Genomic DNA, 13,966 nt, shown 5'->3' on the forward strand with positions numbered 1-13,966 from the left:
TGAAGGGGGGGGATGGAAGGTCTGGACAGCCTCCACTCCTTCAAAAACTCCTTCCTAGGCATATATATCAAAGGTCTGGGTGACCTCTCATGCATACACCATGATCTGGAAGGATCAATGGTTGCCAAACCAAATAAACTAAATGTTTTAATGTTGAGAACACAGTGCATTAAAAGGTATGCATGGAACTATGTAGATGGACATTTTTTTTCTGCAGAAGATCTCTCGTCTGAGTAGACAAGCCTTAAAACCAGGTTATAAAAAAGAAAACTGAAGATAAGTTATTAAACATAAATCTGCTGGATAGCAAAGGCTGCTGGCAGATTCCAAAAGAAAAGAGAGGGCGGTCATTTGCCTGTCCAAGGGGAAAAATAATTAAAATCAAAACTGGACATTTGATACCTCTATACTTCTTCAAAGGCTAATTTCCATAAATACTATGTAGTTAGAAGAAATTTAAGATAGGTTCTTAGGGTCAACAACTGTAAACTGGCACCACCTGAAAGTGCCTGTGTGGAAAATAGCATTAAGCACATTTTGAGATGGGATGCAGAATGCATGCAAAAGATAAACAGTGTACACAGTGCTGGACAGAGGATGCTGACCATAGCCCACAGCCTGACACACTGCTTTGGATATTACCTCTCAAATTTATTGGGTGGAAGTCTGAGCTGCTGTGAAAATCCCTTCTGAGTACATGCTGCCTAGAAAAGGAAGCTTCTAGCACTTGAGGTGCCGAACTGAAACGTGGCAATACTCAGTCCACTAGCACAGCTTTCCAGAGAGGAAGCCCTCACGTACCAGTGGCTTTCCAAACAATGGCTCACAGCTACGTTGGGCCTAGCTCCCTTACCAATCAAACCAATAAAGCCTGTATTAATTTAGTGTGGGAATTGCACAGCATCAAGGAAACAGTCTTAAAAAGTTACTCAGTCTCAAGATAGAAGATGCAGATGTTACAATCTTTATGGACATTCCCACAGACGTTTCCCAGCGCATCACTGAAGACAGGTTTCCTGACCAAGTCAGGAAGCACATCCAACAAAGCATTGCTTTAGGCTACTACCAAGCGTGGTAACAAACAAAACCTTTCGAGCAGCCAACCATTACAGTTTCAGCATATAGATTCTCATTGTTATGTCCTAGCAGTATACACGATACACACATTCTTTGACTTGGACGAGGACTGGTACTTGCTGCACCTGAATCACAAAGGAAACTAAACTGACTTAAGAGCAGGGCTGTCCAATGGGTGGCCTGTAGGCTGCATGCAACTCTCAGGCTCCCACCTGGCCACTGCTGCTGTTACTGCTCTGGCTGAGGCAGCTGCTGGGATCTTGGGGTTCCCACTCCCTCCTCTGGCCTCCACTGTTTGACCCAACCCAAGAGAGAGGGACGAAGTGGGGCAGCTCAGCACAGCCCACAGCGCTGAGTGGGGGCATTGCCCAGAGTGCCTGGGAAGCATAGTGCAGTGGGAGAGTCCACAGCCAGGCACCCAAAGGTGAGGTAGGATGCTGCATGCACTCCAGCAAGGGGGGCCAGCCCATGCGCTACAGGAGCATCCATGTACACAGTGAGAGGGAGGGGAAACACTTACACACATACAGCATGTAGCCTGGGGATCTGTGGACCCTACGGCTTGCAGATACCACTGGCGCAGCCCATGCAGCATTCTGAACTCCTGGCTGCTTAGCAGTTGTACAGCCCTGCTTCAGAGGATGCAAATCATTTTTTTCCTCTTGTACTTTTGGACAAATACATTTAATATCACAAGATTTCTCCATATTTTGTTACGCCTCCTGCTGTCCACTTTTCCCTCAAACACTGAATCCCCTCCATATATACACACGAACACCAGCTAAACCAGAACAGATATTAGCGTAGCTGGAATTAAGACCCTGAATGCCTACCTCAGCTCACAATCTGAGCTGCACCGAGACCATTCAACTGATGGGCTTTCACAATTCCACTGTGTATATTTTTTATTTTTTAACTAGTAAATGGTGGCAGAGACACTGCTATCAGTATTTAAAGGTGAACTAACTACAGGCATCAATCTACACAGACATCAAAGTGTTATAGCAAGGCATTAAAGGCAAGTCTATACCACTCACTGCAGCTGGCAGCAGTGTGCTAAAACATGCCATGTACACTACCTCCCATATCAAAAGTGGTCTAGTTGCATTAGTGCACCAACTGCCTCTACCTCCTGTGAGAAACTGATAGTTACCCCCTCTCCCACTCACCAGCAGCACAAAAATTGCCATACTACCCTCAGTTCAACAGGTAGTGCACACAGAACAGTCCAGACTTTCAGCATGGCACCACATAGCACAGGGGTGGGCAATTATTTCAGGTGGAGGGCCGCTTACTGAGTTTTGGCAAGCCATCAAGGACTGCATGACAAGCAGTCAGGGGCAGATAAACATTAATTTTCTAAAATTTTTTAGGGGTCCCATCGGCCAGACAGAATGGCCTGGCAGGCTGCATCTGGCCCACGGGCCGCATTTTGCCCACCCCTGCCATAGCAGGTAAGTGAGCAGTGTAGACATTAGGGCTGTGCAAAACAGCAGCACTCTGCTTCGACTTCCATTCTGACGGAACAGCGTTTCATTTCAAGTTCTGCTTCATTTCGAAAGCACTGTTCCGTTCCGTTTCACTGAAACAGTTTTGCTGTTTTGACATTTCACCCATAGGCTATAATGGGGAAGCATAAAAAAGCCTATACCTTTGTCATTTCTTGCCTGATTCCAATGAAACTTGCAGGGGTGGTAGCCTCTTCTGAGGGCATGAAGCCTGCCAAGTTTCAAGATTGGTGCAGAGGTTTCTAGGAAACTGAACCTCAGGCTGCTGACAAGCAGGAGCCGGGGAGCAGGAGCAGCGTCCTATGATCCGGCAGGCAGATCAGGGCCTGCACTCCCAGGAGGAGTCCGACAGAGCCCCCGCAGCCCTCCCGAGAGAGCAGGCAAGCCCCCAATCTGCCTGCCGGATCACAGGTCGCTGCTCCTGCCACTACGGACCCGGTGCTGGGGAACTCAGCCCAGCTGCGGGAAGCGCCTCCCACTGCCAGGCTCAGTTCACAGAGGCTCGCAGTGCTGGAGAACTCAGTGTGGTTGGGGGGGAAGCACCTCCTTCAGTCAAGTCACGTTCCCAGCAGCTCGTAGTGCTGGGGGAAGTCACCATTAAAACCAAACATGCTGGACAGACAACAGCAGAAAATTATGCTACCAGTTCACGTACTTTTACTACACCAACCTTTGTATCAGACTCTTTACGACAGTTTGGGAGACGATTTGGACTTGAAACCTAAACCATTTAAACATGACCATGTTTTCAGGAGACATTTGGGGAAAAAAATCAAGAAGTACTGCGGGTATTTGAGCTATGTTTTCAAATTGCTATGGCAATACATGCATGCACACAGACAAGACAATGCAGATAATGAATTTGGAGAATTCTAAGTGAAAGTAAAGCATCTAGATTGCTTTTTTGTTTTTCATAAGTGTGTGTGGGGAATTTTTAGTGCGAGTGATGGGGGTGGGGGAACCACCCTCAGACACACCTTCTGATCAAACTTAGTCTTGGATATTCAACCTCTGTCTCCATTTTAAAATTGTCATCCAAGAAAAGATCAAGTAGGAGTACGTTAAGGTGCAAAGCTGAATACTGACAAATTATACATCTATTAAAAAAGCAAGCCAAAAGTTATGGGAGTAAAGGAAACAAGTACAGGAAGTTACATCAGTGAGAACACACAAGCATAAATCATACCATAACTGGAAACACAAGGAATATCACAATTATACAAATTCATTAGTTCATAATAGAACTTTAGTCCTTTAGAAGTATAAAAGCAGGAACGGAAAGTCAAAAAAATTTTCTTGACGGCAGAGATTCATCTTTGTACAACACTTGCTAAAAAGAGATACCTATCCTGACTGGGGACTTCTATATGCTACTGTAAAGTTATAACCACTATCTGTTTTTGGGTAAAGTACATGAACCTCAAAACAGATTTAAAAACAATAAATTTTGCTCTAATCAACCATGATGGTTGGCACTCTGCAAAAGTGCTTCTCACGGCTTAATTTAAACGGTAAAAATATACTTACTGGTTTTTCAAGAACAACCGGATGATCAGGAAGAAAGTCTGGCTTCTTCTGTGAGTGGGAAACACTTGCGAGCTTTAAGAGGAAGTCCCTACTGTATTGAATTCTTTCTGTAAACATACATAGGTACACAAATAATTAGGTAATTAAGTTATCTGAACATCTGTTAATAATTCTGCATTTACTAATATGAATGTTTGACTTAGCTTTTATAAAAAGGCGCCAGAAGAATTGTCATTGTGACTAGTGTTTCAATCCCTCTTAAAATAAGAATTAGAAATACCCCAAGATAACCAGCTTTTCAAAGAACAATGCAGAGCTACAGATGTTTAATGGTTCAAATCTAAAATAAATGTGGCGTGTAGCAGCCCCAGATCTTGTATTGGGGTGAATTTGTAAGAGTGTTCACTAACAAAGTAAAAAGACCAATCCAGATTTGGCTAACTATCCATTACACGAGTAGAGAGAGGTAGTTAGCTATGTTAATCTGAAGTTAGGTAAAAAGCAGAGCAGTGTAGTACATGGCCAGACTCATTCATGGAGAGGCATGAGCTTTTGTAGGCTATAGCCTATTTTATCAGATGCTATGAATGGACTTGCAAAGAGCGTGGGTACTAAATACTGTAGAAAGAAATTAGTTCATTTAAAAGCAAAGGAAATGTGTAGGAAACCCACCACAAAGCTTTTATAACCCCTATGTCCCTCAATGGGTTAACTGCTTTGTTTATCCTTTTTGATCTCTAACTCACATTCACCTCTTTCATGCCCCCTCCTTTCTTCCCCCTTTTCCTATCATTTGTATAATGATACTCATAATTATGAAAAAACTGGCACTTAAATCACAGATCATTATTAAAGGATGTTAATAAATTTATCAAGTAGGGGATGGTAACATGAAACTTCACACAGCATCTCTAAGAGAGAAATCCAAGCAACTACAGACCTGCTAGTCTAATAGTATGCACGTGTTCAGAACACATTATAAATACAGACCTACTGAAATTACTGTTTCACAGAAATTGTGAAATTAGGCAATGCCTGAGAAACCCAGGGTGGGGGGGGTGGGGAAACCTTACTAAAAATAAAATGCTGCGCCCCCCCAGAGGGGAAATAGCATGAAAGGCACCTAAGATGGCTCTCACCTCTGCCCCTTGCCGCTGATTAGCCGAGGGTGGCAAGGGGTGGGGCCACATGATGGGCAGCCCTTGCAACCAGTCAGCAGCAAGGGTAACTGGGGACCCTTGGCCAGAAGCGTAGGGGGAGGGGGGCTGCCAGGATCAGCCCGTAAAAGTGGTGGCCAGCCCTGTAATCTCCTCACGAAATTGGCTGGCTCCCTCCTCGAGTTGGGTGAACCCCTAATTATGAATGGAATGAATAAAATCATGGAGGTAAATGGAAAAATGGATGGAATTGCAACACGGTCTACCAAAGGAAGATCATGCCAAATTAATTTGATATTTCTTAGAATATCATGTATTTTTTCTAAGAATATTCTTAGAATTTGATGTATTCTTAGAAAAAAATACATTTAGAATATTTAATCTAACCAGTAAGCATTTGGTACGGTGCCAAATAAGGATTATGGTAATTAAGCTGGAAATTACTGAATAATTACTGTAACGCGGGTAAGGAATACTGTGATGCAGGCAAAAGACTAGAAAGGTGATAAAAAAAATTACACACACACCACTTCCAGAGTCTTGCTATATAATATTATTACATTAAAATACCAAATTGTTGAAGTGAGACTTTCACATCATTCCTGATTTGGAAAGAAGCCATCACTTCATGAAGCAGAAGCCAGTATTTGAAACAAAAATATGTAATTCACAACTCCTTAGAATTAATATTTTCGCTCCATCTTACAAGTCAGTAATTCAAACACTGATCTGTGCTTACCTTTTTTAGATTCAACCTCACGCTGTTCTGCATGATTACTTTCAATCATTCCAGGAGACTCACACCACTGGGGAAAAAAAGTGAAAAGAAGAGATACAAATTATTCAAAGTTTTAGAAGCATTTCACATAAAATGCATTATATGAAGATCTGGTGTTCTCTCACAAAATGCAAGGATACACTATTCAAAGTAAAGCTGATATTGAAATTAATTATGGCAAAGTCAAGTTTACATCTACTGTTACATATTGTTCACTTGAGACTGCTCATAATTTTCCATGCTGTATAACAGCTAAAGGAAAAACTAGACAAGCAATTCATTTTCTAATTGAATTCAAGTAATGAGGTTTATGCAAACAGAAGAACAGGTTTGTACAAGTGGAACTGGGCCAGCATCTGCACCAGTGACTTTTTTAAACTATAGTCAGGAGTAGTGTAGATGTACCAGTGGTTACCACCAGCACAATCTGTAGCACATACCTAACTGAACAAGAGCCACAAGAAGGGTGAATTGCAGTTACAAACTTTGCAAACAGATAACCCTGAATGGCTTATTTTGACTCTCACAACCTTAGCGACTACTTCCTACACTGAGGCTGCTAACTGACATTCATTTAAGGCATGATGGGATCTGATTTAACAGGTGTGCTTCTGCTATGCATGTAGCATGGCAGAATGGGCAATTTTGGGATCAGGGATAAGACCCAAATCACGCCATACTTGCCAGCACTGGGGTAGACTGGGATTTTGATCCTGGTCTCTCCCTGCGCTGACAAGTTAAAGGCCAGGTGCCTGATAATCTGCTGACTGTCAGCTCAGCCAGGGGATAACACCAGGTTGACAAACAGCTGATTGTTAGCCCAGCAGGGACCACACTGGGGCTAGTTCCAGACCCTTGTGCAATCCCAGGCCCAGCCAATTAACCCAGCCCAACACACAGTTTATAGTCCCTCTGCTCCCTGTGCTGGTGTCCAATTTGAGCTGCAATAATTCAGAATGCATTATTCCTAAACCATCCCAGAGTTATCCAGTCTCTTCTTGGAAATCTTCAACTTCCTGGACAACTTGTAAGACCATCCGAAAGGACACAGTTAGGATGTTTTTCCTGTGATTTAATCTGTCACCTCTACTGCAATTTTAACCCACTGCTTCACAGCCTACTTCTGTAGCAGGGGAGAATGGTTCCTACTTCTCTTTATGGCAAATTTTTAAAGATTTGAAAACTGTTGTCATTACTCCCACTTTCCTTTACCTCTCTTTGAAAAATGAACGCCTACACAGATGGCATAATTAATGTGTCAACTGTACCATAAATTGCAAAATAACACATTTTAAACAAATTTATAGTGCAATAAAATGGCAAACCAGCCACAGAGATGTTCTACATACAACGAAGAACACCTTTATGGCTAGTTTGCATGGTACCTTAAATTAAACAAGTGGCATGAATCCCAGATCCAGGGCTGCCTTGGTCTGGATGCCAACATTCACCTGAAAACCAGGCCCTGAATATTTGCAGTCTTCTGTGCAGCCTGGGCACAGAGTTGGGAGGGGATCAAAGCAGGGAGAGGTGGAACTGCTGGTGGAGATGAGGGATTGACAGCTCACAGCAACAGTCAGGCTATAAGGATCCAGCATGCTACTCTAAAAGGTTGCCTAGGGCACAGAAATTATGACACTGGCCTAGCAAGAAGGGGCAAAAGCAAAAGCCACAAAAAACAGCATACATACATTTTACTGGAGCCGCTGGCACCCTTCTGGTTATGTGATAGTAAGCAAAGGAACAAACAGAACACTGCTAGCTCAAGATCAAAGGAGAACCAAAGTACCTCTCTACCTATCTTTCCAAGTCACATTTTTCCTCATCTGTCCTTCAGAATGGAAAGTAAATGCTACTTTCCAACAAATACAATAATGTGGTTCTGAATTCAGGAGGCACAGAAAAATATTTGCTTGACCACCATTTTGTTTGCATATGGGGAGAAATTTTAATCCAGATTTTGTGATGTTTGCTGCCTCAAATGCACTGAATACATTTCTACATGAAAAGGAATACAAGAACTCCTGCCACTGCTTATTAAGTGCAAAATATGGAAAAAGTGAGCAAGATAAATGAGCATTTGTTACCCATATGTAGTTGAGAATTAACAGAACAAGCTACTGGAGATAAACTTTATGAAGCTTAAAGAAAAGCCACATTTGAAAGTCACCATTACCTCTTACGGAGATGCATTTTTCAGGCCTTAGTGCACATGCACCAAGAAAATACAAAATTTCATTTCAACATTTCAAGTACTGCTCTTTACAATCAAATGAAAGAACAAGACTCACTGTGAAGAGCTTATGCTTACAACTGAATAATCTGATGGCACGTTTCATTGTCAATTTATGGTATTCTTTTATCAGTTCTTCATAGATTTAGCAATTTACAATTGTTTTTATTGTATTCGCTTAATTAGATGCTTACCCAACTACTGTCACTACGTAAGCATACTTGACTGTCACATGCAAATTCAGTTTCAAAGTTGAAATTAATAGTTGAAGCTGTTGGAACAAGAGTAATAGTAAGCAAAAAGTCAACTGTCCATTTAGAACACTATCTTAAAGACACTTGTGTGCAAATACCCCATAGCAAAGTCAAACAACAAAGAAAGATCCAAAGGCTTTGTTTCGTATTAGTTACCATACAGGTGCTTTACCTAGTTAAGCACCAGATAAACGGGTCCCATTTCTTTCAACATGTTTGCCATGTAATGCTTTTATTTGGTTGCTGTCCACAGTAACATTTCAGCATTTATCCCTAGCCAATGCAATAATTCTATTTATTATTTGCATTATCATAGCAACTAGTTGCCTAATCATAAATCAGGAATCAACTAGGTGTTGTAGACCAGTGGTTCCCAACCTTTTTTTTTCACCTCAGCCTGGCAGAAGTGAGACGGGGTGTGTGGAGCTGGATGCCTGCCTGCCTGCCTCCCTCCCGGGGTTCCTCTGCTGCCCAGCTTTAACCCCGATAGCTCAGCAGTGACCCCGGAAGCTGCTCACCCAAGTGGACAGACGAGGGTGCAAACAGGGGTTTCATGCTACAACCCAGCCGCCAACCTGCCGCAGCTTGGTACCGGACCGCGGTCCAGTGGTTGGGAACTTCTGTTGTAGACAACAGCAAAGAGATGGTATCTGCCACAGCTACTATGCAGTTATGCCTTCAATAAGTATGAAATTATAATGTCATATCTATTTCACTCAATTTTTTTTCCAGCAAAATGTTTTATTACTAAGATACAATTAACTCAGCTTACATAATGTATACAACAACCTCACATTCTTCAGTTATTTTTGCACAAAGGATGACAGTACTTGTACCTGGACATCATTTTTTCCTGCTTCATTTGGGAGACAGAGAGGGGAGAAAGGATTCAAACTCAGTTCTATTCCACTGCAGTACAGTGCACTTTGTAGAGCAGCTAAGATAAGGCAGGAAAAATACAACCCGCAGGCCAAATCCAGCCCACAAGCCTATTCTATCCAGCCAAAGGCCCTTCTAAAAAACAAGTATTATCGACCTGCAGCTGCCCCTCTGAAAGCCAGCAGGAAGCAAGTGTGCACCAATGGATCAGGTGGGCTCCAACTCTGTGGGCCTCTTGGCACTACCAGCTGGGAGCCCTATGTGGAAGCACTGAGTGCAATGCCATGGGACTGGACAGCTGGTGAGTGGAGAGGGGAGCTCCTGCCTGCAGGTGGGGGGTAAGTATGGGGTTTGTGGATGGGGTGGGCCCCCCCTGCCACAGCATGTAGCCCCTGATGCGGTTGGCAGCAGCAGGTGTCAGGCCCTTAGGGCTCTCCTGACCCACTGCAGGCAGAGCCCCCTAGCAGATCGTGGCTCCGTCTGAATCCCAGGAGCAGCACATGGCAGCCCAGAGCCCGCCCAGCCCGGCCTACTGGCATGTGCCTTCAATCCAAACCAGGCTGGCTCTATGCCAGCACATAGGGCTCCCAGTACCATTAGGTGAGAGCCACACACCATTGGGCCAGGCTGGCTCTGTGCTTCAGCACTCCAGCAGGAAGCCCCATGTGGAGGCACAGAGCCCATCTGGCCCAATGGCGCATGACTCCCGGTCTGCATGCCATCAGGCCACGCAGGCTCCATGCCTCTACATGCAGCTCGCCGCTGGAGTGTGGTAAACCCCACATGGAGGCATGGAGCCAACCCAGCCTGGCCTGATGGTATGCAGCTCCTACCTGTACTGCAGGAAGCCACGTGCTGGGATGGAACCAGCCCAACCAGTGGGCTCGCCTGGGCTGGCTCTATGCTGCCACATGCAGCTCCTGGGATTCAGCTGGAGTCACGCACCACCAGGGGCCTGCCTGCTGTGGGCCAGGAGCACCCTGAGGGCCTGCCACCTGCTGCTCCCACCAGCAACGAAGGCTGTGTGCAGGGGGCAGGCATCTGGCAGGAGGGCCCCAAACCTCACACCCCACCCACACTTCCACACACCCAACCCCCTACACACACTCCCAGCCCCCCGCCTCCCACAAACCCCACACATTCCTTCACAGCCCCCACAAAAACTCCACATACCCTGACAAACCTGCCCCCCCACACAATATACAAGAGTAAGACTTTATTTTGAGCTATTATGCAATCACTTCTATATACACTACACAAATGCACAGAATCAGGCCAAAAGTATTTTTTGCAATGAAATTTAAGTATGTTATAGTAGATATACTGTGGAATACATCAACTATAACACAGGAATACTGTGTTCAGTTTTGGGGCCCCCAATACAGAAAAGATGTGGACAAATTGGAGAGTCCAGCAGAGGGCAACGAAAATGGTTAGGAATCTGGGGGACATGACTTATGGGGACAGGTTGAGGGAACTGGGCTTATTTAGTCTGGAGAAGAAAAGACAGAGGGGATTGAATAGCAGCCTTCAACCACCTGGGGTTTGAAAGAGGACGGATCTAGACTGTTTTCAGTGATGACAGAACAAGGAGCAACAGTCTCAAGTTGCAGCCCGGAAAGTTTAGCTTAGATATTAGGAAGAATTTTCTCACTAGGAGGGCAGTAAAACACAGGAACAGGTTACCCAGAGAGATGGTGGAATCTCCATCCTCTGAGGTTTTTAAGACCTGGCTAGACAAAGCTTTGGCTGGGATGATCTAGTTGGGGATGGTCCTGCTTTGAGCCGGGGGGTTGACTAGATGACTACCTGAGGTCCCTTCCGACCCTAATTTTCTAGGATTCTATGTTTGATTTGGGTTTTTTTTTCTGGTTCTAAGATGGCATATCCCCCTCCCAAAAGGAGTACTTCTGATGGCAAAGGTCAGGGGTGGGACTTCCAGTCCCAAAATGGCAATCAGGGGGCAGGGCACCTGTCAAGGGGCGGGGCTACCCTTGTAGCCCTCAACAGATTACCAAAAGGCCCTCCAGCTGAAATAATTGCCCACCCTGAGCTAAGATATTTCTTGACTTTCTCCAAGAGTGGGGTATCAAGGGTGTTGGAAATATCCAGCAAGCCTCTGTGCATACATCTGCACAGAACCCCAATTAAACAAGAGAGATGCTGCCACATCATCTGTTGATAAACTGATGGGCAAGCCACTAGCTAGACTGACTCGAAGAAATGACAGTTTGTGGGATTTTAAAGCAGTAGCTTCAAGTTCTGAGTTAGTTTGTTGTTTTGCCACATTACCTGCGTTAAGTTAAAAGCAAATCTTTTCATGAGAAGTTCCAAACAAGCATAAAGAAAAGAATATATTATTTTATGGAGAATTTCTTCAGACAGTCTGAAAAAGTGATGCTGCTCACAATGCAGAGCTTTAAAATTCCTCAGTGGGGGAGTTGTACAAACTTTCATATACCCCACTAACTACTCAAACTCATTTATCTAAAAAGACATCTTTGCTATATACTATCCCAGGCAATTTGGCATCTTTCTTCCATTGAGTCTAAAAATCAAATCTTTTGAAGGAGAATTTCAAGCATATAGTTTAACTATGCAGTGGGGAAATACCTTACTTACTTTAACATGGCCTTTGTATATTTTCAGCTGCAGGATAATTAGTAGTGCACGTCTCAGATTAAGGAATGCTATGTAAATGAATTTCAGCTGGCTCCCAAAAACAAGTATTAGCCTCAGATTCCATAAGAAGATAGGCTGAGCAGAAGTTCATATGTAGGCAGACAGGGATCAGTGGAAGACAATGCAGTATTCTGACCTCAGAACTACACAGATAGCCTTGGAGAATTCTAAAATGGACTTTAAGAGTGAATCAAAAAACTCCCACCTAAATCCTTGAATGCCCAAGGCCCTGTAGACACCCAATAAATTTAAGTTTTCAGCAGTAAAAGCATGTGCCACTACTACATATACACAAAAAGCTCAGCACCTGCTTCATATTTAACCCTGATGAAGATTTACAAAGCATGTTTTCCTGAGACAAAGTTCATCACAGCCCAAATTTGTCAAGCATGCTCAACAGACACCTACCACATACCAACAATTTCAGCACAGAACGCAGCAGTCCTGCCACTTTTATTTAAGACTATGACCAGAGAACAACAGCCTACAGCCTAGGATGCCCATACAGGAAGTGAGGCAAGATTCTAGGCCCTTATCAGTTTAAGAGGGTTCAAATATATATTTTCTGCCCCTCAGAAGGATGCTCCAGCCATCAAGCTAGAAGCAAAGCTATGACAGAATGGAGAGTATGCCATTCTGTTGAAATTATGGCCAACAGTAGTAAAGAATGCAAGACTCATGGGGCTAAAGAATGCAAGGAGGACTATGCCAAATCTAAAAAGGGCACTCTTATGTGAGGCAGAGATCTGGATTACAGTGCCTGCTCCCAATAATGTTTATTTCATCTAATAACTGTTTAATAAAAAATGCATAGGTAGCTTTGTATGGGGGTTCAGCTACAACAAAACGCGGCAGGGTAACAAAAGTGTCACCAAGCCTAGCCTATAGCTTTGTGGCTAAGGAACTCTCCTGCAAATCGAAAGATAGGTTTGAAACCCCTCTGGCTAAAGAAAGAGAGAGTTGGCTGTTAGGTCTACTTCATGGACAAATACTTACATTTTTAAACTACAGCCAGCTTCTATAACCATTGCCTCTTTTTCAACGCCCATGTTTCAATAAGCGAGCTAGTCGTCCAAATCAACAAGTACGACTAAAGTCCAAGTCCAGTGAATGCCAGTCTTATGTAGGCATTTGTCTCACGACAGATATACCATTCTTTTCAACATTTCCTATTGATTAATTTTAGCATTTTCTAGCTTAGTACATTTCCCTTCCTATCTGCCCAACTTTCTCTGTGCACGGTATAGAAATTTAATATCCAAGTTTGCTGTTAAAGAGTTTTGTTCCAGGAGCTGGGTGTCTAAGAGTTCGGCATGACAATGCTCTGTGTCAACACACTCAAGTCACCATATGGATTGGGACTATTATTCTTACCTGAACTCAAACCTCTGTTGACACAGAGATTCACAATCTACAAAAGTTTTTGGAAAAAAAGCCAAAAACTAGCAGTCTGGTCAAAGTGTATTTCAGATCATGCTGGAGTGAAAAAATAAAGCTATGTGGAATGGGTGTGGTAGAGGGGAAGGACAGGGAAGAAAAGGCCCCTGTTTTATCTGGATCAGCAGGTCTCATCTTTAAACCACAGCAGTTTGTTACACTGGCTTTGACATAAAGGTGCATTTTAAAACTGATTTAGGAGTCACCGATTTAGTTTAAGAGGTTCACATCCGTGCATGGAAAATGGGGGGGAGGAGGGGGGAAATCAAATCAGATCACCAGATCATTAGATGCAGGGGTAGCAGTGGACATAGTCTTCCTGGACTTCCGGAAGGCTTTCCACACTGTCTCTCACCCTGTTCTCATTAAGAAACTGGGGGACTGTGTTGTTGACACCCACACAGTCAACTGGGTCGCCAACTGGCTGGAGGGCC

The 13,966-nt window shown here is 43.8% G+C and overlaps 1 protein-coding gene across 7 annotated transcripts in view; it reads right to left on the bottom strand.

The window, feature by feature from the left end:
* Window positions 1–13,966, bottom strand: part of CUNH8orf88 (chromosome unknown C8orf88 homolog) — a 225,261-nt gene that overhangs the window by 203,993 nt on the left and 7,302 nt on the right. For 6 of the 7 annotated variants that reach the window (XR_002099541.1, XM_019527905.1, XM_019527907.1 and 3 more), the window contains exons 2-5: window positions 9,053–9,154; window positions 8,475–8,551; window positions 6,009–6,075; window positions 4,113–4,219 (exon numbers count right to left, since the gene is read on the bottom strand). Coding sequence is in view for 6 of the 7 variants with exons in the window: in XM_019527905.1 (XP_019383450.1) it covers window positions 4,113–4,219; window positions 6,009–6,075; window positions 8,475–8,551; window positions 9,053–9,154 (353 nt within the window). In the remaining variant the exon portion in view is untranslated. The remainder of the gene's footprint in view (window positions 1–4,112; window positions 4,220–6,008; window positions 6,076–8,474; window positions 8,552–9,052; window positions 9,155–13,966) is intronic. The other variant, XM_019527904.1, reaches the window with a different exon arrangement.

Source organism: Gavialis gangeticus, unplaced genomic scaffold, assembly GCF_001723915.1.
Source record: "Gavialis gangeticus isolate Ggan-Ray unplaced genomic scaffold, GavGan_comp1, whole genome shotgun sequence".
Taxonomy (NCBI): Eukaryota; Metazoa; Chordata; order Crocodylia; family Gavialidae; genus Gavialis; species Gavialis gangeticus.